Source organism: Zonotrichia albicollis, chromosome 28 (genome assembly GCF_047830755.1).
Source record: "Zonotrichia albicollis isolate bZonAlb1 chromosome 28, bZonAlb1.hap1, whole genome shotgun sequence".
Classification (NCBI taxonomy): Eukaryota; Metazoa; Chordata; class Aves; order Passeriformes; family Passerellidae; genus Zonotrichia; species Zonotrichia albicollis.
Genome location: NC_133846.1, coordinates 1,250,978 through 1,276,225, shown reverse-complemented (window position 1 = coordinate 1,276,225; position 25,248 = coordinate 1,250,978). Strand labels below are relative to the sequence as shown.

Sequence of the window (25,248 nt, the reverse complement as noted above, 5' to 3'; positions counted from 1 at the left end):
CGGGGTGTGTGTATGCTCAGCTGGGCTCTGCCCCCCTTTCATGTTCCTTATCTTGCCGAGGCTCTCGGTTCCCTGCGGGGAGCTGACAGTTGCTGTAATCGCTGTGCGTGCAGAGGCAGAGCGCTCCATCTGCTCGCTGCCCCGAGTACCCTGTGCCATTGTTCCTGCCCAGCTGGAGGAGATGCCCTGAGAGCAAGGGAAAATGAGCAAAGCCGTGTCAGCACAGGTATCCTTCCCCTCCCGAAGCAGCTGGCTCTGCACGCTGCCTGGAATGCTGTCCATGGCAAAGAGCCAGAGCACGGCTCGTTGCACAATCGCTGGGTAATTTGGAATAGCTGGCAGTGGAACTGTGAGGACATGGCCTCAAGAACTTGTTGCCTCGTTCTTTCCTGTTCTCTTGGAGGACTTGGTTCTCTCTGCCAGGCCATGGCATGTCCAAGGGGCTGGCACCAAAAAAGGCCAGTGTTGTGGTGTGATTTCAAGGTTTACCCCAGAACCTCGGGTCCCTCCCCTGATCGTTCCCTCCCAGGTGTGTCAGTCACCTCTCCTGTCCCCTCCCAGCACTGTCTGTCAGTCCTGGCATTCCAGAAGGGCATTCAGTGATTGGCAGATCCAAAGGATGCCCTCTACCCCTGGGGGGCATTGGGGCCATCCAGGTGTCCTTTGTCCCTTTGTCCCTCCCCTCCTGTCCCTGCTTGGTGGCTCCCTGCCCCTTCCCTGCCCCTCTCCCCGGGGCTAAAGGAACAGGAACCACAGGGTCAGGGAGTTCTGTTGGAGCTGGTGCTGCATTCAGAGGCCTGGATTCTTTATTCAGAATAAAGCTCTGGACCACCAAAGTGTGAGGGCTGGGGCTGTGCCTCAGCAGCAATCTGGGGGCTCTGTGCCCTCACCAGCTCAGTCCCTGCTGCAGCCACTGGTGTCCCAGCCTGGCTCTGGTGCCAGGACTGCTCGGGGGAATCTGGTTCCTTTCCTCAAGGCCCCTGCTAGGATATGGGATTTCTGTTGGGATCCCAGTATGCTGGAACCAAAAGGGAATGTCTTGTGTGTACCTGGATGGTACCCAAGACACAGCTCCTGGTTTTGGGAGAGGTGATGCCTCAGTACCCAGTGCTGCACAAACTCAGGGCAGCACAACATGAAGTGCAGTTCACTGGGACCCTCTGGCTCACTCCTTGGCATCCCCTCCCTGCTTTCACAGACAATTCATTGTGCTGCTGTTACAGCTAAGCTATGTAAAATTGGTCTTGGCACGGAGGGCAGTGAAAAGAGGCTGTTCCATGTGCAGGACTGGGTGCACTGGTTGTGGTGCAGAACACTGCAGAGCACCTCTGCCTTGTCCATGAACCCCTGGGCAGGGCACTGGAGCTCTCCAGCCAGGTCAGTGTCTACAGTGCTTCAGCTCCTCAGGACTAATGGGGGCATGAATGCTCAGCTCTGTCCTGGTGCCCTGCTCTAATCCAGCAGTGTCACCATGAATTCCCAGAAGGTCTCAAATCTGAGCCAGTGGACTGAGCAGTTTCTGTTCCTACCTGTTTTACTGCTCAGCACTGCACAGGATTCTCAGTACAGCCACCCTGTGTGCACTTTGGGTGTTGCCGGGCTTGCAAGGGTTGCAGGGGTGACGAGACAGACGAGAATCTTGACTCCATGATCAGAAGACTGGATTTATTGATTTATGATATATATTACAGTAAGACTATACTAAAAGGAATAGAGAGAAAAGTTCAGAAGCTTGCTATGCTAAGAATAGAATAGGAATGAATAAACAAAGGAGCTCTCTCTGATTCTGTCCCAGAGAGAGCTCAGTCTTTGATTGGCCCTTAATTGTAAACATGCAACATGGGCCAATCACAGATGCACCTGTTGCGTTCCACAGCAGCAGATAACCATTGTTTACATTCTTTCTCTGGGGCCTCAGCTTCCCAGAAGAGGGAAAAATCCTAAATAAAGGATTTTTCTGTGTCTGTGACACTTTGGGTAGCAAGAACCAAGTCAGGTCTGTGACACTTCCCCCAGCCTCTGCTGCCTGGCCATCACACATGAAGGAGTCTGGACTGTGGATGTGTTGTGCTTTAACCCCAGCTGGCAGCTAAGCACCAACACCCTCGTTTCTCCCCCACACAGTAATGGCAGAAGTGGAAGGTGAAAGTGAGAAAACTGGTGGATTGGCATGAAGACAGGAAAATAATGAAAAAGAATTTTTTAAAAATGTAAGACGAGAAAACTAATAAAGAGAGGAAAATAGAAACCAAAGAAAGTGATACAAGAAAGTAATTGCTCATCACCAACCAGCCTAAGCTTGCCAGACCCCACCATCCCTCCACCCTCTGTTTCAGGGTGAGCATGGCATCACATGGTCTGGGATATCCCTGTGGTCAGAGAGGAACAGCTGTCCTGGCTGTGTCCCCCCAGCTCCTTGTGCACCCCTGGCCCAGCGCTGGTGGCTCAGGGTGAGGGGCAGAACAGCTCCTGACTCAGCAGGAGCTGAATCATCCCTGTGGGATCAGTGCTGTGCTCAGCACAGACCCCAAACAGCACCACAAGGTGCCGTGGAGAGCAGTAACCCTGCCCCAGCCCAAAGGCCTGCAGGATGTGCCCTGCTTGCCACACTCACTCACTGCCCCTCTGTCAGGTGGTCACAGTCAGTGCAGATGGGAACATCCCAGCTCTGGGAGCAGGAATGAGCTGGGCCCTGGTGCTGCCGCCTGAGCAGCAGGGAAGGGAAGCTGCACACCAAGAGAGATCTGGCTAAATGGGTGATTTTGGTTACCCACACTAAAAGAATCACTAAATGGTCTGGGTTGGAAAGGACCTTAAAGCTGATCTTGTTTTCACCCCTGCCATGGCAGGGACACCTTCCACTATCCCAGGCTGCTCCAAAGCCCATCCAGCCTGGCCTGGGACACTTCCAGGGATGGGGCAGCCACAGCCTCTCTTTGCCAGGGCCTCCCCACCTTCACAGGAAGGAATTTCTCCCCAGCATCCCACCCATCCCTGTCCTCTGGCAGTGGGAAGCCACTCCCCCTCATCCTGACACTCCAAGCCTTTGTCCAAAGTCCCTCTCCAGCTCTCCTGGAGCCCCTTTAGGCACTGGAAGGAACTCTAAGGTCTCCCTGGAGCCTTCTCCAGGTGAATACCTCCCCAAAAAAGCCAATTAATTTCCCTAAAAGAGAGACCAATTCCTCTAGCAGGACAAGACAAGATACATTTTCAGTATCTAAACCAAAAGTTAGTGTGGAGAAGACAAAATGTGTAGGCTAGGGACAGTTCACTCCCAGGTAACAAACTGAACTGGGTACAGGTTCAGGTACCAAAGTCTGGGATCATTTGAGACAGAGGCACTGTCCAGCACAGACACAGCACCCCTAAACAGAGAGGCCATGGCCCAGTGGGTGAGTTCCTCAGGAGGCTTTGAATTCTAAATGAAAACCAACTGCACTTGCCAGAGAAGCTGTTTCAGCTTTGACAAATGGCAGGTGGAGGTTTGGAACCACAGAGCAGCAGGAAAGGCAGGAAAGCAGCACTGAAAGAGTCTGGGCTGAAGCAATATTTAAAGTGAGCAGCCCCTGCAATGTGGGCTTGCAGAGAACAAAAAAATAGGGCAGGTAGCGAAGTCCAGGCTTGCAGGAGCAGGATTAATACAGTTGGATGAACAAATAATCTAAGATTTAAAAGCAGAGAATGTATTTAAGGTCATTAAACCAGGCACTTATTTAAGGATTACCTCCAAGAAGCCAGGCTAATAGCATGGTGAGGTTACAAAGCCAAGTGATCAAGGGAGAGAATGCTGATATTAATCTTGCTCATGAAATGTTAATCTGTGGGCAGACACTGCTGCACTGAAAGAACCTCACAAACAAAAACAGAGCCCAGCCCTTTGGGGTTCCACTCTGACAACTCAGGCACAACCTGCCACTTAATTGGACACTCCCTGCGGGGGCAGGATCAGGTACAAACAGGGTTTAATCACATAATTAGAGATACACCTACTGCACACAGCCAGGGTTCTGCAGGCCTTCCCTACAAACCACTCTGCCTGTGCCTTCTGCCTTGTAGTTCCTGTATTTAAGGATTCCCAGCCCATCTGGATCAGGACTGCTTACAACAGGAATGAATTCAGTGCTGTCTAGTTATGAATAGTTTTCAGCTCTAAATGAAAGATTTATCTTGGCACCCAGCAAACATTCCCAAAACCCTTATGGAGAATCCATGTCCTCCCATCAAGGTTTGGCCTGAGGTCAGTGGATTAATCATTCTCCTTGAATTGTTGCTCTGTTTGTTGCAATGCAGCACTTGAGATAAAATGTGCAGGTCTGTGTGATGACATAGGAGATTGTGGTTTAGAAATTATATTTCCCAATTCAGTGTCACCATCAAGACTCCCCAAAACCAGATGCCTCTCACTGTCCCCTTCCCCTCCACCTTCCTGCTCTGGAGAGGGGATGGGATTGAGAATTGGAGGCACAAAATTTGCAAATAATGAGTTAAGAACAATTTACTGGAAACAGCTATGAGGTAAGAAAGTGACCAGTAATAGCAACAATATTTAATAACACAAGGTATAAGGCATTATTTATTTCTATGGAGAACCACAATACCCAACAGCTCTTCCCCACCAAAAGGGAATGTCATTCTCCCCCCGGGAGGGGGAATCCCTCACTGCCACCTTCCCACCCTGGCAGTGAAGTGCATGCTATGGAACAACAACCTGCACCCACCCACATGGCTCCAGGCTCTGCCTTACATGGCTGCCGGGAAAAAATTTCACCCTGTCCTGGCTGAAACCAGGGCAAATGTGCAGATCTGTGTGGGGAGATGAACATCCTGCTCTGCAGTCAAAGACCAGAGATGTGCACTGGGCTGTTCCATGGCTTTGCAAGGGCTCCTCGGGGTGAGAGAGACAGATGAGAATCTTGACTCATGATCAGAAGGCTGGATTTATTAATTTATGATATAAGTTACATTAAAACTATACTAATAGGAATAGAGAGAAAAGTTCAGAAGCTGCTACGCTAAGAATAGAAAAAGGAATGAATCAACAAAGTTCTGTGTCCAGGCAGAAAACAAGAACAACTCTCCTGCTAATGGTCAGTAAATCCAAACACTCACAGAAGACCAATCACAGGTGCACCTGTTGCATACCACAGCAGCAGATAACCAGTGTTTACATTCTCCTTCTGGGGGCTTCAGCTTCCCAGAAGAAGGAAAAATCCTAAAGAAAGGATTTTCCACAAAAGATGTCTGTGACACTGGGCTGTTGCTACTCTCTGGTGCATCCCAGGAGCATCCCCACCTGCACATCCCTGTCCTTCCCAAGGCCCTGCCCACACCCCCCGGGGCACACCAGAGGATCCCCACCCACCTGGGAAATGCAGTTCTCCTTTGGAGAAAGTGAAATCCGTGTTAAGGAACTGGCTGCTGGAGTGTGCTCCTTCCTGCTGCTGGAGCAGGACACATCCCTTCACCTGATCCCAGCTGATGTCCAGGACTTGCCATCTAAAATTTAAAATAATTAATAAAATCAAATATATTAGAGAGAAAGGGTCTTTCAGAGCCAGAGAATAAAACCTATCACTGAGGATCAGAGTCCCCACACTGCTGAGGTACCCCCTGATCCAGCCTGCAATGGGCTGTGGGATCAGTTTAAACCAGAGCAGGAAATCCCACAAAGTCACTGCCAGCCCCCCTTCCCCAGCTGCCATGCTCCTGTGTGGGAATTGTCCCCACAGGCATCTGGGCTGGGTTCCTTGGCCTCCACAAAGGAGGCACTTGGAAGGGAGTGTCTGTCCCTGCTGATTCACTCAGAGGGGCCCTACACTTCTGGAAGAAGCCAGGTCTAAAAGCAGGCTGAGTGCCCAGGACTGAGGATGGATGTGTGAAACAGCACCTGGGGAGGAGGAGATGACCCTGAGCTCTGAAACAATGGAGCTGTGGTGAAGCACTGTCCCCTGAGTGGTGCAGTTTGATGGCTTCACTCTCACCACACACCTGCCCTCAGCAATCCCCACACCTGGGTGGGTGTGCTGTGAGCTGGGCATGAGAGGAGCTGCTGCTTCAGTCAGAACCTGCTGAAATGCAGGCAGCAGGCTGCCCCTGTCCACCTGAGTGCTGGGAAATGTGCATGGGCATCCCCAGGCCACCCCAGGTACTCAGAGCAGGCTGTTGTGGTTTTGGGAATTCAATGATAGAAGTGAATTATTTCTCCACACATTATTCCTCCAATTCTTCTGAGAGAGAACAGAAAGCAAGAGCTGCAGAGCTGTACATTCAAAGGAGTTTCATCCAAGCTGCTGGAGAAGCCCCAGGCCCACAGCACAGCCACAGAGACTGTATCACAGATACACAGCTAGGCCAGAATTTTTGGAAGGTGTCATATTCACTGAACATACTGATTGCAGCCAAAGTCTGTGCCTGGGGCCACGACAGCATTACCAGGCACAGGGAAATCCTGGAGTGTTGGGAAGGATGAAATTTTGACAAGAAGGTCTCACAGATATGTGTGCTTAGCAGAAAGATTTTTAAATGCAGAATCTGAAGAAGGAACAGAAATGAAAGCAAGTTTTGATACAGAAGAATTGCTGAGCCAGTCTTGCTGGATAACCAAAGAGGAAAAGGGTGTGTTAGTTAGAAGGGGTTTTTATGGCTTAGAGCAAAGGATAAACCCACCTCAAACAAGATGTTTTTACCAAGCAGAAAGATAGCACAGGCAAAAAAGTCAGCAAAGTTACAAGTAGAAAAAAGGTCTCAGAATTTTCCTCTGCAAGAAAACTGAAAAACAACTTCTAGCTTAAACTGTGATGTACTAACTTTGATTGACTGGAGAACAGTAACATGAATATGGTAATTACAGTAGTTATGATAGGCTATAGATAAAAGTTAAGGTACAGATTGGTTCTACTGTATTAAGATGCTCAGCAAAGTATATAACGCATTGTAAGCAAAAGAAAAGTAAATAATGCAATGTAACCAAAAGAAAAGAATATAATGCACTGTAACCAAAACCAAAGGGTCTCCAGGCCTGCCTGCAGCTGGAGCTGACAGCTGTAGGCACAGCTCTGTCACCCACAACCCTGCACTGCTGTGACATCTTGGATACAATAAACTGTATTTTGGAGAGCCCCTGGAGTCCCACATCCCTCATTCAGGCTCTCACACTGGAGAAACAAAAACCTCTGCTGCTCACAGAACTGGTCTCTTGCAGGAAGAAAGAATGTGTTCCAGAAACCCCCAATAGCCCCTTGGACTTGACATGACCGTTTAGTCAAACTAAATCAAAAGCATTTCAGGTCCCAAGGAATGGGGTTTGGGTGTGCAGCAGCATCAGCTTTTGTAGGACTGGGGGAATTCTTGATATTGCAGCAGCTGTGGGAGGGCACACTGAGGGAAACTGAGGCACACTCAGCTCCAAACATGTGGAATCACTGCTGTGATATCATTTTCACAGAATCACACAATCATTGAGCTGGAAAAGACCTCAAAGACCATCAAGCCCAAGTTGTGACCAAACCCCCACTTTGTCAACCAGCCTGGAGCACTGAGTGCCATGTCCAGTCCTTCCGTGGACACTTCCAGGGATGGGAACTCCCTGGGAGGCCCCTTACAGTGTTTAATCACCTTTTCAGAGAGGAAAATCCTTCCTGATGTCCAACCTGAGCCTGCCCTTGATGCCACATCAGACACCCAGCACAGCCCGGGGAGTGGGGCTGAGGCAGTGCCAGCACAGGATGCAGGTGCCCAAGTCAGGGCAGGCACTGAGTACAGGAATTAAACCTGTCAAAACCCCAGCTGAAACTGGACCAGGGCACCTTTGACACCACAGCCCAGCCCAATCTGATTTTGTCAGCTGAGCTGAAAACAATGCTCACTGCACTCTGCAATACCATCTGAATTTTCTGCTTTGGCAAGGGGTCTGGCCCATCTCATGTGGTGGTGCTGCAATGTTTCTAACAGAGAATAAAATGGGATAAATAAAATTCCCTCTGAGTGTGTGACTTTACCCCAGGCAGTCCAGGCCCTGCCCCACTGCACTGGCAGAGCTAAAGGACTTTTGGAACAGTGGGAGTGTTATTTCAGGTCAGAGGATTTGAAAAGCATAAATCAAATCTTTAAAGTCTTATTACTAAGTTTAAAAATTATGATTTTGTTTTTTAAATTAGTGTGGGCACATTTTTTCCCATACATTCTACAGTTTAGATTAAACTTTGGTCATAAGTTGAAGATTTCTTTAGAAATTTGGAACAATAGAACAAAATGTATTGCTTTAAAAGAGCAGATGAAATTCTCACAGTGTACCTGGTGTCTAAAATGGGAGGCTTTGAGAAGGGAAAAAAGAGAACATTGAAATATTTGTAATACAATAACAACAAGTGGAAGAATTAAATGTATTTTGACCTATTTTCTCTTTTAACCCACAGGAAAAGTATTCCTAAATCTGGGCTTGCAAAGGTGTCACTAGACATGTAGTGCTGGTATTTTTTTCCAACTGAGAAAAGCACAACAGATGGTTAAAATAAAAAAAAAAATAAAAAAAAAAGGACATCTAAGTGTTTTTTTTAATAATAAAGAAATAAAGAAACTAAAATATTGTAACTATTTATCTCTTTCATCCTCCAATAGCTCACTGCAGGAGGGATCCCTTCTGCCTGATCATGAACATCAACAGCTGCAAAGGTTTTCAGGGGCAGAGAGTGACAGGACTAGGCAGGGGATGGTTTTAAACTAAAAGAAGAGAGATTTAAACTCAGTGTTGGGAAGAAATTCCTCCCTGTGAGGGTGGGCAGGCCCTGGCACAGGTGCCCAGAGCAGCTGTGGCTTCCCCTCCATCCCTGAGGTGCCCAAGGCCAGGCTGGACAGGGCTGGAGCAGCCTGGAACAGTGAAGGTGTCCCTTCACTGGAATGGAATGAGATGAGCTTTAAGGTCCCTTCCTACCCAAACCATTCCATGGCTCTGTCATTTCAGTTTTTCCTGTCTCAAACTACCAGGACCATCCTGGTCTTCTTTACCAAACAACTTCACTAAGGAGATGATCACAGCTAAAAGCACTTTGCAGCCAAGGTCATGCTCAGCGAGGTTAGGCCAAGCAATTAGGATAAAACAAATGAGAAAAAAGAACAGGAAGAGAAGTTCTTTCAGGTCTCTTGGACCAGTTTGGGGATTATAAGTAGCTTAATATTGATTGCATTCTTCAAATATATACCAGCTTGAAAGCACTAAGCAAAGAATTTGGGCTTGCTGAGGAACAAAACATGAAAGAGAAGAGTTATCTTTAAAAAACACATTGCACACCTTGGTGTATGTTTGCCCTTGGTGTCCATCACCCAGCTCACAGGTACCCCTTTGTGTGATCACTCCCCACTCTCTGTGGGATGTCCGTGGTGCCTTGAGAGGCCACTCAGAGCAGAGCTAGACAGTGTTAAAGGAATAAAGGAGGTATTTATTAAAAAGGCCTTCAAAGGATACACCTTGTGCAGTACAAGAGCCCTGCTGAGGGTACACCCAAGACAGCTGGCAAACCCTGAGTTCTCACACTTTTATAAATTTTGGTTCATTTCCATATTGGAGTTCATTGTCCATTTCCAGCTCCAGGTTATGCAGTCCCATCCTCCCAGTTTGCTCTCCTCAGTTCTCTGTTTTTACACTTTTAGGGCCTGAAGCTGCAGCCGTGTCCTTGTTTTGTCTAACTACACTGTGAGGAGAACTTGCTGACACTCTAAATGAAATTTAGAGCTATATACTAATGCAGTACAGAATGTGGAAAATATGAAAGCTAAAACTTAATGCATCAGCCAAATTCCCTAAACACAGTTTAGTGCTTTCTCATGGCCCACCTGTTTTTCAGTCACACATTACACTAGGTATCCTTCTTTGGAAAAACAATTATATCAGTGTTATTTGTGGGTTTTTCCCCTTCTTCCACCTATGACCCTCTCTCAATCCTCTGGTCCTTCCTTGCCAGAGTGCTTTTGCCCTTCTTTCCTTCCAGAGCACACCCACACAGGTTTCATTCCATGCCTTGGGCTCAGATGATCACAATGGGGTTGATAACAGCAGGAGCAGCATCCTCAGCAGGTGTCAGTTCCCTGCTCTGGGGATCAGTTCATCCCTCCCCTCCATGTACAGATCCAGCCTGGCACAATTCCACCACACCCCTGCTAAAAGTACCACCTTTATCCAGGCTGCTTGCAGGGCTGGAGATCTGTACAGGCAGAGGAAAAATCACCTACTTTGTTATTGTTCAAAACTGTTTCATGTCCCTCCCCTGCTGCAAAAACTCAGCTCAGTGCAGGAAGAAGGAATTTCCTGAAACCGATGCTGGTGCTGAGGCCCTCAAGGATGGATGGAACTCCAGGTATCAAATATCAGACCTGCACACACAGCAGCTGCTCTTACCCAGGGAGTGAGTTTGGCAATTGCAGGAATATTTCTGTTAATGTAACCCTTAGGACATACCACAGGGGGTTCATGCTTTCCACTTCATATCCAACTTCAACTGGAGCATTTAAATACCAGACCTAATGATTCCTGTAGAACCTATGTGGATCTCCAGATCTGGCCCTTTAGCTTTGAGTCCTTTCCATTCTGTGACTCTCCATCCCACTAATGGCACTTGGCACTGACCCTGTAGTCCGTGTGACTGCAGTGGAGCTGCCTCCACCCTCCTGGGACAGGGATTTTTCTTTTTCAGCCCAGAGCGCCTGGAGCACGGGCCCTGTGGGTGCCGACCGGGCAGAGGTGGGGCTCTGGGGCTGTCCCCCAGCAGATCCCGGGGTGTCCATGCCTTGGTCCCAGCTTTGCCCGGGTATTTCACTGCTGCCTTTCCCCGGGCTCACTGCGCCGGGACAGGGAGAGTTCTCATCCGGGACCCCGTGGGTGCGAGGGAATAAGCGGCCCTTGGTCCCTCAGGGCTCCTTCCCAGGGCAGCAGCCGCTGAGTCTGGGCTCCCCAGGCTGAGCTCAGAGCCCTTGGCCAGTAGCCAGGGGTGGGCAGTGCTGAGCCCCCCGCCCTTCAGCCGCTGGCTCCGAACAGAGCGATCCCCGGCCCGGCCACAGCGACCCCAGCCTGGCCACAGCGACCCCCGGCCCGGGGCAGAGCGATCCCCGGTCTGAAACAGAGCATGAAGGGGGAAGATGCCGGCCTTCGTTGGCGGGAAGACTGAACCCCGCCCCCTTCCCGCCCTTTGTTACGAATCAGCCAATAGTTCGGGTAGGGTGGTGACAGACATTTCTATCACCCAATGGTCTACAGGTGAGCGCATGCCACGCCAATGAGCACAGCGCAGGGAGCCGAGCGCCCCGCCCCTCACTTTATAAAAGGTGAGCCCGGTAAGAGCCGCCGCTGTTGCGGTGCTGCCCAGACACGTTGCGCGTCTGTCCCGGCGCTCCTGAGCCATGGTGAGTGGGGCGAGGGCCTGGCAGGCCAGGGGTAGCCCGGTGCAACTCCGCGAGCTGCAGCGGTAAGGGGAGGGGGACGGGATGGGCGGCGGGACGGCCCCGCCGAGCCGTGGGGGCAGTGGGTCTCGCTGCCCCGAGCCGTGTCTCGTCCCGCGCCCTGTCGCTCCCGCCGTCTCGTCCCAAAATGGTGGCGGGCTCGCCGAGAACATGGCGGCCCCCGGGACCCTCAGGGGCTGCAGCTCCGTCCCGGGCACCGTCAGCCCCCGGGCCGTCTGTCTGTGCGGGCCCCGGGGCCCGCAGAGCGCGGCAGAGCCGCCGGGTTCCCGCGGCGTGTGGGGCCGGGGCAGCTCCGCGCGGGGTGCGCGACCCGCGGGGCCGGAGGCAGGCAGGGAGGGAAGGAGGAGCCCGGCCCACCGGCCTGGGAGGTGCCGAGGTGCCGCTCCCCCGCTCCTGCCCCGCGGCTGTCCGGGGGCTGGGCTCATGGGCAGACTTCCTGAAGGACTTTGTGAGACGGGCTGGCGAGAATGAGCTGATAGGTTGAGTCACCTTGAAGGGCAGTCTGAGAGGTGTGACGGGGCTGGGGTGTCCCACAGGACACGGTTCAGGTGCTGAGCTGGGCAGCGCTGCTGGAGGCTGGGGTGGGCGTTCGGCTCTTCCCCGCGGGGGTGTTGCCTTCCTCCAGCTCTGAAAAGAGATTGTCAGAAGGTTACATGGATTTACAAATGTAGCAAGACTGCTGCTGGAGGCATGTGAATGTGTGGGAAATACTTGTTGAGCTGAAAATTATTGTAAGTTAGAGTGTTGGTGGGATGTGTTGAGATTCTTGCTCTAACCTTTCCCTTGGGGGCTGTTTATTGTCACGGTTTTCAAATGAAGTCAAATCAAGAATGCAGCCCCTGGTCTCTGCAAAGGATGCAGGTTCCGTGGAGTCCCATCCCAAGGAGACAGCGTTTCTCCATGTGATGTGCTGCTAAGTTTGGTCTGAGCTGGCACAGCCATTCTCAGGAAGCTTGGCTTTCCATCAGCCTCACACAGGTGCAGCTGCACCTTGGGCACCGTGCTGGGGAGTGCGGGGACCCAGAGCCTGATGCAGCAGTGCCGTGGGGGAGCTGGGGGGCTGCAGCCCAGCAGTGAGTACAGCAAGGGGCTGAGACTGCAGCTGCTGGAAGGGCAGTGACAGGACAGGGCAGTGCCCTTCAGCTGGAGCACATCCTGTAGGGAAAGGAAATTCAGACTGGGCTGGAGAAATTCTGCCTGAAGCTTTGTGTTCCTGCAAATATTGTATATAAGTGTGGGGAAAGCTTTAAGTGTTAGTTAAGTAAATAAGAGGATTCTGTAGTGGCTTGAATACATCATTTACCAGCACTGTCTGTATACATTTAATCCTTATTCTGAAGCTCATCAGTGATGTGTGAAGGCCCCGAGCTATAATGAGTGTGGCAGTTCTCTTGCCTGTCATTCCAGCGTGGAGCTGGTGCTTTTGGAATAAAATCTGAGCCTTGTTCTTCAGTATTATTGGTGCTGTGAAAAGGCCATACAGCACAAAATGGGCAGAGAATCTGTTCGTGTCTGACAGAGATTTGTGCTTCATTGAATAGCCACATACTACTTTAAAGTGCTTAGAGTTGTAGGAAAGCAGTTGAAAGAACTCTCAAAGCAGGACTCACAGTAGCACCAGGCCAGGCTTTATCACTGACCTTGTCTAGCCAAGCTTTGAAAGCCTCTAAGGATGGAAATCCCCTCCCACTTCTGCAGTGACCTGTTCCAGGGCCACACCATTCTGCTGGGGAGGCTTTCCTGACACAAACCTGAGCCTTGCAGCAACCTCTGAGAATCTGCCCTGGAGCCACCTGCAGAGCAGAAGGTGCTGCCCTCATGTCTCCTTTTGTTCCCTGGCACATGGCTTGCCCTTCTGAGGACAAGAGCACCCGTGGGACATTCAGGCTGGGTTGTGTGGGAGCCTCCAGGATCTTTGCAGCAGGGCTCCCTCTCAGTTATGCTGTTTGTGCAGGGAGTTATTGCCCAATGTGTTGAACTTTGTATTTTGTCCAAGTAAACATGCCACGTTTCATGTGGCACCTGTAGCGCCTGCTCTGTGGCTGTGGTGCCAAGCTGTGCATTCAGAGCTGGAAGGGCCCCACAAAGGCCACTGAGTGCAGCTCCTGGCCCTGCTCAGGACACCCCCAGGAGTCCCACTCTTTGTGTTGAGTTCTGTCAGCTCTGGGGTGTGACCTGGGGAGCCTGTTCCATTGTCTGGTCACCCTCTGGGGGAAGGATGTTTTCCTCATAACCAGGCAAACCTCCCCTGGCACAGCTTCCCTGGGGTCCTCTCACTGGTCACCAAAGAGCCTCCTCTTGTGGGGAACTCTAGACCATGATGAAGTCTCCTCTCTTCTCCTGGCTAACCTAGCCCATGGCCTCAGCTGCTCCACTTCTTCTTTACCCCCTCCATCTCTGGTGTAGTCCTTACACACCTTAGTGACCTTTCCCAGCTGCTTGGGGGTTTCTCCAGCAAGGCTTAGGTCACTGGTAGGACCTCAGCCAGGTGAGGATCCAGGCTGATGTGGTGGTCTGTGTTCTCCTGTCCCTGCAGAAAAGTTTCTGTCCTGAAGGGATGTTCCCTGAGTCACTGCCATGGTCTGCTCTCTGTGGCACTGCTGTCAGCTTTCCTGTCACCTCTTGCACACTGTGCAGGTTGGCTGTGTGTTCTCTGCCATGGCAGCACTGGCCCAGCTCAGTGCCACAGCCTGGAGGGTGGTGGTGTAATGGCTTTGCAGGGGAGAAGGGTGGCAGCAGCTCTGAGTGATGCTGCTTGCAGAGAGGATGTGGGCTGGACGCCTGAATGTACAGCTTGGATGGATGGGAGCTTAAAAACAGTGCCGTGCTTGAGAACAGGTGATTCTTTTTTTTTTTTTTTTTTTTTTTTTTTGGACAAATACAATTTTTAATTTCATGGGGTTCCCAATGAGTTTGAAAGGACTGTGCTGCTTTTCTGCATTGACTATGGATGTGGAATAGGCAGTTCCAGGTCATAGAATCACAGACTGGTTTGTGTTGGAAGGGACCTTAAAGACCATCCAGCTTCATCTCTTCCACCAGACCAGGTTGCTTCGAGCCCTGTCCAGCTTGGTCTTGGACACTTCCAGGGACGGGGCAGCCACAGCTTCTCTGGGCAGCCTGTGCCACCCTCAGAGGGAAGAATTTCATCCTAATATCTAATCTAACCTGCATTTTAAGGCCATTTCCATTTGTGCAAAGTCCCTCTCCAGCTCTTCTGGAGCTCTTTTAGGCACCGGAAGGGGCTTTAAAGTCTTCTTGGAGCCTTCTCTTTTCCAGGATGAGCATCCCCAGCTCTCCCAGAGGGGCTCCAGGCCTGGAGCAGCTCCGTGGCCTCCTCTGGGCTCTCTCCAGCAGCTCCAGCTCCTTCCTGTGCTGGGCCCCAGGGCTGGGGCAGCTCTGCAGGTGGGGCCTCACCTGAGCAGGGCCCAGGGGCAGAATCCCCCCTGCCCTGCTGCCCCCTGGGGATCAGCCCAGCACAGGGGGGTCTGGGGGGCCAGAGCACGGGGCTGGGGCTGAGCTTCTGATCCACCAGCATCCCCATGTCCTTCTCCCCAGGGCTACTCTCTGCCCATTCTCTGCCTGGCCTGTACTTGTGCCTGAAAATACTCCTGCTTATCCTGGAATTCCAGGGAACCAAATTGTCCCATCCAGTCATGGAGTCTGAACAGAGTTTTAAGTAAGAGTCACATCAAACTGAAGTCTGTGTAGGCTCTTCTAGAATGTGCTTTACTGAAAACTAGATGATGAATATAAAATGCTATAGATGGACCAGGAGTTTGGAGAGGTTTCTATTATGGTTTGTCTTTTACCATTTGAAGTCCTGTGCTGCATTATTAAAGAAATTGCATTGAAACTCTGGACATTAGAGGGAATTTGGGAATCCATAAATGGGTAGGAACAGATAATTTTGCTGCCATGAACTGTTTTCTACATGGCTTTCATGCGGTAGTTTTATCTGGTGTTGAGGAGTTCAGTACCTTGTGTACAGCAGCGTGGTTTGAGGCCTGATGGGTTTGTCTTTATGGAGGGTTATGAAGGGGTTTGTTAAGCAAAGCTTTTCCTACTGAGTGACAAAGTTTCCTCAAGGGGTCTGGAGAATATTTGTTTTGTTTTGTGTACATTAAATGAAATGCTTCCTGGTCCTGGGAGGATTTTGCTGCCTCTGGGGCTGGGCTCTGGGTGTTGCTGTTCTGGACACTTAGGCCAATGAGAGGTGTGATCATCAGCTTTTCTAAATATTCGGTTTGTTATGAAGAGAGAAATTGGCTGAAGAACTTGAAAGAGTTGATCAGACTCTTCCTGTCTGATTGAAAAATAACAAAGAGGAATGAGCTTGTAAAAATGATCATGTCCAAAAGGCTTTTTCTGGGCGGAGCTGATGGTGTCTCAAAGGGGCTTTTGTGTCCTGTTGCGTTTTGTGCCAAATGCCCCCAACACGGAGACAACAAGGCCAATGTTTCAATGGCTTTGCGGGCTGGCGGTCCCCCCGGCGCGCTGAACAAGGGCAGTTGTGTTTGTGCTGAGCCGTGCGTTCTGTCCCTGTCCCTGTCCCGCAGCGCGAGTGCATCTCCATCCACGTGGGGCAGGCGGGCGTGCAGATCGGCAATGCGTGCTGGGAGCTCTACTGCCTGGAGCACGGCATCCAGCCCGACGGCAACATGCCCAGCGACAAGAGCATCGGCGGCGGGGACGACTCCTTCAACACCTTCTTCAGCGAGACGGGGGCGGGGAAACACGTGCCGCGGGCTGTCTTTGTGGACCTCGAGCCTGCAGTCATAGGTAACACTGACACTGTGAAGTGTTATTCATGAGAGGCTTGGCTAGGCCAATGTTCAAGCAGCAATCAATTTATTAATTGATATGGTAAAGTATGAGCAATCCAGCACTGGGGCGAAGTTTTCCCTCCAGCTGCACACTGGATGGGCAGCCTGTGCCACCCTCACAGGGAAGAATTCCATCCTAATGTCTAATCTAACCCTATCATCCTGCATTTTAAGGCCATTTTCATTTGTCCAAAGTTCCTCTCCAGTTCTCCTGGAGTCCCTTTAGGCTCTGGAAAGGGCTCTGAGGACTCCCTGGGTCCTTCTCCAGGTGAACACCCCCAGCTCTCCCAGAGGGGCTCCAGGCCTGGAGCAGCTCCGTGGCCTCCTCTGGGCTCTCTCCAGCAGCTCCAGCTTCAACCCAATAGTTGAGGGTTACAGGTATTTATAGGGATGCTCATCTGCTTTCTCAGCAGTTTCTATCCAATTTTTACTCATCAGCAGTTTTTATTCCCAATTTTTACGTCACAATTCTATACACTATTGTGATTTAGTTTTTCTCAGGATGTATCCCAAAAGGAGCATCTCCAGATGGTGCTGGTCTGGTTTCTGAAAGAAGGAAGACAAATCCCATCTGGTGGGGTCCAGCTCCCCAGATGTGGGTCCACCTTTTAATTACAAGGACTATAAATCTCATAACAGTGATGTCCAGCTTCCCTTGGTCAAAACCATAAATCCTTGAGGTGATGTTCATCTTCCTTTCTCAAGCTGTTTTTCACTGTTTTGTTAAGGTGTGAGATAAGCATATTTCCTTTATATATATTCCAAAGCTATAGTTTCAAGCATGCAAGCAATATTCTAAAATTATACTTCAAAAGGTTATTATTGCAGAACTCTTTAAGGCTTAACTACAAGCAGAAAGTTCCTGTCAAAGAGCGACATCCTTAACGCTTTAATTCTTAAGACTTATAAAGGTTAATTGCAAACAAAAGACAGGTTCAAAGACCTTCCTCCATGCTTTACTTTCCTCAGTTATTATTAGAATTTATCTTTATAACTGTCCCCTGGTTGGTTTCCACACATTTCACAATCACAAATGCACACGTTGCCTGTATGTACCTGACACCAAACACAGCTTTGTATTTCACAAGGCACTGGAGAACATTGCCACGTGTTATTGCCACATAAATACTTTTGACTATTGGTTTTGGCTGAGGGATCCATTCCTCTAGTCCTGAAAAATGCTTTGGGCTTTAAATTTTTAGTGCATTAAGCTTGCCTACACCTTCCTAGTGATGGAAAATGCTTGGCTTTATTTTCATTGAGGCTGGCAAATGTGCTCTGTGGAGCTTTCAGGAATTTCAGCATTGCCTTCTGCCAGGCTGTGGAGTTAAATGGGTCTCCTGAACACATTTCATGGTTTTGCTATGCAAGGAGCAGTTACAGCCCCTTGGAGCAGCATGGCATATGAAGTGTGCTTCAGTCAGTAGAACCTCTTTAAGAGACACAATAGATATCATTAGGAAGATTCCTTATTGTGCACAGGAATGATTGCTGTAGTTTCCCAAAGCAATCTGTGGAAGCTGAACAGTGCTTGCAGAAATGAGTCCCCATAGCTGGCCTAAATTCAGAGATTTCTGAACATGCACTTCAGCTTCCTGCTGCCTTATCTTAAACAGTCTTCTCCTGAAAATGTGTTCTGTTCCAAGCTCTGGCAACACCATCTCATGGTGTTCAGGTGTGATCCCATGCATCACCTACTGACCAGTCCTTCATCCTGGGGGAGTGGATGCACTGCCAGCTCAATGTCAGCTCCTGGTTTCACAAGACCTTCATCCCCTGTGTCAGGAATCCTGGATTTCCTCTCACCAGTGTGTGCCAGAAGTAATTGTTCTGGAGCTGATTTTGGGCTATCTTGCCTCAAATAGTGATTTGGGGCTGTTATAGCAGAGGTCTGTGTTGCCTGTGCTTATGCAGCTGCTGTGGTTTATCTTTCTGTAATGCAGATCTGGGGAAATGTGACTGTGGCCACTCCTCTGTAGCCAAACCTGGCTGTTCTGTAACTTCTGTTCAGTGTAACCCACCAGACCCCTTCTTGTGGCTAGCACAGCAGATGAACCTCTCAGGGGAGCAGAAGGCTGTGTGGCTGTTTCAGGATGGGAGTGCTGGGCTATAACTTTGAAATGAGCCCAGGCACCCTTGGCCATGCACTGATATTCCCAGGAGCTGTTGCAGGTCTGGCTTTGTGCTTTTCTGAGCCCTGTGGCTGTTGTCTCCTCTGCTCTGGCCAGGTGGTGGCTCTGAGCAACCAGGAACAGCTCAGAGAGGAGATGAGACAGGTGGCAAAACAGGGCAGAGGAGCTGGTGAGTCTTGGAACAAATGCTAAAAAGTAGAGAGTGTTCTAGTGCAAGTTGGTGATGCAGGTGTAGTGTGGGAAGATGAATAATACTCAAAGTTAGGGCTTTTTGTTAAAAGTTACATCCCGTGCCTTTCTGGGAAATAGCTGTTACTCCTCCCTGGCTAATGTGGAAATTACTCCCCCAGTTCCCTGGGCAGGGCTCATGAGTCCCCATTCATGCAGCAAGTCCCTGTGCACTGAATTTGTGAAAAACCATCTTTGTGCATGTAGCTGCCATGTGTGCACAGGGGTTTCTGTCCTTCCACATCAGTGCTGGCCTTGCCCAAAGCAGCAGGATGGTGGATATGCACCACCTCTGTGAATGTGGTGGGAAAATACCATCAAACTTTCCAGCACAAAATAGGGCAGTGCCATCTGGGAATTCAATACAAGTGTCTTTAGCAGTCTACCCCAGCTAGACTTGAAAACATGGAGGATAAAATGTCTGGGGCAAGCTGGTTTGGCTGTCCCCTCACCCAAGTCCTTTGATCCAGGCACACTTATGTAGTCCAGTGGCTGATCCTCTGAACTCTACAAGTTTTGTTACTTCCCAAGGACCATCCTTGTGCTACCTCTGTCTGCATAGGATAAAGAACCATTTCATTTTGGTTCTGTATTTTTCCCTTATTCCCATATTTGTCCCTTGTAATGTGGAGTGGTATTGTAGGAAGTCTTAGACACATGGGAATTTGGGTGTTAAACTTTTCCAAATTGTTTTTGACACAGTCTTAGAAATACTTTAGACTGTTGGATTGCAGACTGGAGTGGGAGCTGCTGAGCCTAAACTGGTTTAAATGCTAACTTTTTTTTTATGTCTTAAGTTTTACTTTTCTTTGTCTTGCTTGTTCTATTACAGATTAATGAATACATGCAAGCAGGCAACTTCAGCTGTAGTTAATAAAGCTCTCTGCTGTCCACCTGATTTAAATTAAAGAATGCAATACTGCAATAGCACACAAGAGTGGTTTGAGCTAAACCAGAGACAAAGCTCTACTGAGTGTCTTTGTACCTTTCTGGTAGGACAGAGCTTTAGCCTGCTGGATTTAAGTGCATATTTCTGGGAACTGGTGGCTCCAAATCAGTCTCCAAATGTGTAACTGCTGGGGGATGTGGGTGCTGCAGCTTGCAGCTCAGGGTTTAGATAATTGCTATAAAAGCATCTCCATCTTTTTTGAACCCTTCTCTACCTTTGGCACAAAGTACAGTGAAGAGAAAGGGATGTGTCAGCAGAGTTGGCTCTGCTTGCCCACAGAAACTGGGGTCAAGCAGAATCCTGGAGGGATTGGGAAGTGAAGGGGAAAAATGGGATTTCAGCTAAAATGGCTGCAAAATGGGCCTTAAGTTGTCTTAAACTGGAAAAATTGTTCTGCTATAGTCCAGTTTTTAATTGCTCTGACAAGTAAAAATTCCAAACTTTGCTGTAAAATAGAGCAGATTCCTAAGCAATAACTTAATTTTTCTTAGTTATTCAGAATTTAGGCTGTAGGATGTCACCTACTGATTGGTATTTGCTTTTTATCTCTAAAGATTTAAATACATTATTCTGGACACCCCTAGAAGTTTAAAAAAGCTGGTCTATATAGAAAATTTACTTAAAATATTTCTATATTCTATAATAATATGTATCTTGTCTCTCCCCAGATGAAGTTAGGAATGGGACATACCGGCAGCTCTTCCATCCTGAGCAGCTGATATCTGGCAAAGAAGATGCTGCAAACAACTATGCTCGAGGTCACTACACAGTGGGGAAGGAGATCATTGATCTGGTTCTAGAGCGCATCAGGAAGCTGGTGAGACTCCACTGCAGGCTCTGAAACATCTGTTTTACAGGGTCTGGAAATGAGGTTATCAAATACATCAACTGTGCTTTCATTTCTTTGTGGTATGAGAATCTGTGGACTTAGTGTGCATCTGCTTTTGTTCTTAGCCAGCTGAGAATGGCTGGGTTTCTCCTGTCAGATATGGCTTTCAAGTGGCCTAAAATGCTGATCAGGCACCTAAAACTTCATATATAGTTTCATGTTTAGAAAGTCAGAACGAAAAATTATGATTTGCATAGTTCCTGCTGGAGAAGGATTGGTGTCTGGCTGTGGCTCTTTCAAGGAATTTTAAATAAGAGTGCTTGCTTCTGTGGTTTGGACTATTGTTTGCATTTCCTGCTATTATGATTTCTGGATTAATTTTATGGTAATAACAGTAGAAAAGGAATAAATCTCAGTAAGTTGGGATGTTTCAGCTTCCCCAGTTCTTCAGTCACGTGGCAAACTTATGAAGGGAGCAGTTTAGGAAATTCAAGTTCCCCATTTAGGGCTGTTAAGCATGTCCATTGCCCAATCTGTGTCACAAAGGTGGGAATTCTCATTGCACAAATTCCAGGAGCTTTGATATGGAATGCTGAGTCTTAGTATAAAGTTCACCTTTTGCAGATTACAACTGGAATTATTCTCAATGCTTGACTGCCACAGTCTCTAATTAAAGCAATGATAAATTTGCAGCAGGCTTTACTTTGACCTGAAAACCAGTCATGATTGCTTTGTACAAGCTGTTGGCAGTTCCTGTTAGTCCTGGGAGCTGAGCATCATGTGGCACCTCTTTGTGAGGACAGGGCTGTCTGGTTTTGTCTCCTGAGTGGGGTGAACGGGACTGGCGCTGTAATGGGCTGTGACAGCTCACTTCCCCCAGCGAGATACACACTTGGCACTCCTGCAGCATTGCTACAGTAGCTCTGGGATGGGGGATTGCTCCATTTTTGTGCAGTTGGAGAATGCCAAGTAACTGTAAGGGATAGATAGTGTGTAGGTCTTTGAATATTCCTGCTTTTCTTGCTCATTGTTAATGGCCCCAGCTGAGAATTGGGGATAGAAGGAATTTTAAGCTAGCGATTTGAAGTGGTCATCATCCAATACAAAGAGGGTTTAAACCAGCCAAGAATGCTGCTTATCCTGGGACACCTCCTTGACTCTTGATGGATAAATTCTGTATTTCTGAAGCTTGAACAGTTGGTATATGTCAGAATTCAGTGCTGTCTTTCTTGAGCTTGATTGGGGATTCTTAATGCACACAATGTCTTGAACACCTGTATTTTCTCTTGCAGTCAGATCAGTGCACTGGCTTGCAGGGCTTCCTGATTTTCCACAGCTTTGGGGGAGGAACTGGATCTGGTTTCACCTCTCTGCTGATGGAGCGCCTCTCAGTTGACTATGGGAAAAAATCCAAGCTGGAATTCGCCATCTACCCTGCACCTCAGGTCTCAACAGCTGTTGTGGAGCCCTACAACTCCATCCTGACCACCCACACCACGCTGGAGCACTCTGACTGTGCCTTCATGGTTGACAATGAGGCCATTTATGACATTTGCCGTAGGAACCTGGACATTGAACGCCCAACCTACACCAACCTGAACCGCCTCATCGGTCAGATCGTGTCTTCCATTACTGCCTCCCTTAGGTTCGATGGTGCCTTAAACGTGGATCTTACCGAGTTCCAGACTAACCTGGTGCCTTACCCTCGCATCCACTTCCCGCTGGTGACCTACTCCCCGATCATTTCAGCGGAGAAGGCGTACCACGAGCAGCTCTCCGTGGCTGAGATCACCAACGCCTGCTTCGAGCCCTCCAACCAGATGGTGAAGTGTGACCCCCGGCACGGCAAGTACATGGCGTGCTGCATGCTGTACCGCGGGGACGTGGTGCCCAAGGACGTCAACGCCGCCATCGCCGCCATCAAGACCAAGCGCACCATCCAGTTTGTGGACTGGTGTCCCACTGGATTTAAGGCAAGTCTCGGTTCCACCGTGATTTCTTAGGTTTCTCATTCACTGTCCTGGGTGGTGGGTGCTGTTTTGTGGCAATGGGGCAGGGTGGTGGAAATGCTGCCAGTAATAGTTTTCTTCATAGTTATACCAATTATAATTGGAGGGTTTGGAATCTGACTAGTTCCTCTAATAACTGGAGCCCCAGACATAGCATTCCCATGAAGAAACAACATAAGCTTCTGACTACTCTTCTTGAAAGCATCTCCTTCAGAAGCTGCTCAGAGTAAGGCCACAAGAGCAGCCATTTCAAGTCCATGCACACACACACCCCACAGATAGCTCAGCAGAGGCCAGACAGGAAGGGTCTTTGTATGATGTATTCCGGTGAAGGTTTATTGCATCCACCACACCAAGGGATCAGGGACAAAGGCACAACCATGTGCTGTGCACAGGTTTAAGTGTGGGGTCAGTAGCAATGACCTGAGGGCACAGGGCAGGGCAAAGGGCAGCAACCTGTAGGGGGGATGAGCAGTTGGGGTGGGCAGGGTCAACTGGCCAGTGGGGGAAGCAGTCTAATGTAGATTGGCAATAGTGCTGTACAGCACCATGGGGGATTTCTTCTCTCTCAGCCTAGGTGGGTGTCACAGTGGTCACAAGGGTTGCAGGATGAAGAAAGAGGCGAGAATGTTGACCTCATGTTCAGAAGGGTTGATTTATTATTTTATGATATATATTACATTATGACTATACTAAAAGAATAGAAGGAAAGTTCTCAGAAGGCTAGCTAAGCTAAGAATAGAAAAGGAATGAATAACAAAGCTCTGTGTCTGAGCAGAGAGTGAGACCCAGCTCTGCCATGAGTGGTCAGTAAATCCAAACATCCTCCTGAGACCAATCACGGATCCACCTGTTGCATTCCACAGCAGATAACCATTGTCTACATTTTGTTGCTGAGGCTACAGCTTCTCAGAAGGGAGAAAAATCTTAAAGAAAGGATTTTTATAAAAAGATGTCGGTGACAGGTGGGGAAAACTCTGGTATGTTCCCGCAATGGAGTGTGTTTGCTCTGAGCTGTTCTGTAGGTACCTGGTTTATATTCTGAGATGTGGAGATTTAGGTTCTCATGCAGGCCTTTTTATGAATGACACATTTTAATCAACTCCTGTTGTCTGACTTTGATTATTGTCACTGTCAAACACCACTGAGAAACTCATGGTCTCTTCCACCTCTCCTGTAGGTTGGCATCAATTACCAGCCCCCCACGGTGGTTCCTGGGGGTGACCTGGCCAAAGTGCAGCGGGCAGTCTGCATGCTGAGCAATACCACGGCCATTGCCGAGGCCTGGGCTCGCCTGGACCACAAGTTTGACCTGATGTATGCCAAACGTGCCTTTGTTCACTGGTATGTTGGAGAAGGGATGGAGGAGGGGGAGTTCTCAGAGGCTCGGGAAGATTTGGCTGCACTTGAGAAGGATTATGAAGAAGTGGGCACAGACTCGATGGATGGAGAAGATGAAGGAGAAGAATATTAAATCCAACAGTGAATTGCAAGTCTTTGCCATTTTACTGCCTCTTTAGTAGCAATGTAAATGATGTCAACTGATTGGAATAAACTTCTTTAATCAAGAACTTTGGTAGTGTCCAAACACTATGTACACTCATTAACTGCATGCAGTCAGCAGTCCAAGAGATGGAATTCCTTTCTGAAGAAGGTAGCTGAATAAAATAACCATGCTATGGTTCAGTCAGCTCTTGTCCTTAAGGCATTGCTATGTGAAGAGCTATTAGTGCCCAGAACATGAGACTAGAATGAGCTGGAGCTTTTCCTGGAAGGTGTTAGGTATTTATTTTCCAAGACTCTAGAGCTGGTGTCACAAGAGGCAAAAGGAGCTGTGTAACCCATATAAGATGCAAGACCTTCAAAACTGAAGACTGTTTGGGTTAGCTGTCTCCTGTTCTTAGAGAGGGCCATGACTTAGAGATGCAGTAACCTGGATGGGGAGCAGATGTCCTGGAGGGGTGTGCCATAGCATGGCGGACCTGCCACTGTAGCCAGAGCCTGAGCAGTGGTTGCCCTTGTGTTGCTGTGCCCTCCCACAGAAGGAACTGCAGTCCCTGTCTGCAGCTCTCTACAGTCAGACTTCTCCTGAAACTATCTGGAGAAAAATCTCTGTGTTAACTGGCCACAGTTAAACATCTTAGTTTTCCCTAAAATGAAGTCTTTTGCAGAAGTAATTATTCCATGGCTTCAGATATGAATGCTGCCATCCTTCTGTGTAAGCTGATGGAACAGGAGAGGATTTGGCTAATCAGGTTTATCTTCAGATGTGAGCAGCCTCTGTCTGAAACCTTCTGCACCGACTGAGTGGGGGCCTGGGCACACAGTGAAGCACAAACCAGATAACTGCATTGTTGCAGAGCTGGATGACTGAGCAGTCTCCCCCACAGCAATGCCAAAGGTGGAATAGTTAATCTGATGATTGAATACTGAATGTGATTACAGGATACCAAAGTCTGACTCAAAGATGAGATTTGGGCTGGAGAATTTTCCCCATCCAATTTCAAACTTATATTCCTTCTGATTGAATAGCAGAGCATGATTCAGGCCAAGCCTTGAAGTGTGTTAGTTGCAGATGTGCACACCTGCTTGGCAGGAGTCTCAGCTGGATTATGCAAGATCCTGAACTCCTTTCTGCATGGAAGCTTTAGTGCCAGGTAGCTTCAGGTAATGCTGCAGTATCTGACATCCCTCACAAAGTGGGGCCCTTTTCCTGCTCCCAGTTGGCTGCACTTGTAGGTGGGGGTGTCACCTGAAATTCAGAGTAACAGGCTGCTGCTGTTGATGGAAGGTCCCAGAACAATCTGGTCTGTGAGAGCTGACCAGG

At 48.9% G+C, this 25,248-nt stretch overlaps 1 protein-coding gene across 2 annotated transcripts; it reads left to right on the top strand.

Moving 5' to 3' along the window:
• Nucleotides 1-11,275: 11,275 nt before the first annotated feature.
• On the top strand, nt 11,276-23,992 carry LOC102066736 (tubulin alpha-1C chain). 2 transcript variants are annotated; one of them, XM_005492459.3, is made up of 5 exons: nt 11,276-11,391; nt 16,008-16,230; nt 20,252-20,400; nt 21,705-22,385; nt 23,602-23,992. In XM_005492459.3, exons 1-5 carry the CDS (start codon nt 11,389-11,391, stop codon nt 23,893-23,895), a joined length of 1,350 nt encoding a protein of 449 aa, XP_005492516.2. In that variant the 5' UTR covers nt 11,276-11,388; the 3' UTR covers nt 23,896-23,992. The 2 variants fall into 2 exon arrangements, with proteins under 2 accessions (XP_005492516.2, XP_074384165.1); XM_074528064.1 differs by lacking the exon at nt 11,276-11,391 and adding an exon at nt 11,936-11,957.
• Nucleotides 23,993-25,248: the final 1,256 nt, after the last annotated feature.

Coding starts and splice junctions, on each gene's coding strand:
- LOC102066736 (XM_005492459.3), top strand. Junction 20,401..21,704: donor TAGAGCGCATCAGGAAGCTG/GTGAGACTCCAC, acceptor TTTCTCTTGCAG/TCAGATCAGTGCACTGGCTT. Junction 22,386..23,601: donor GGTGTCCCACTGGATTTAAG/GCAAGTCTCGGT, acceptor CCTCTCCTGTAG/GTTGGCATCAATTACCAGCC.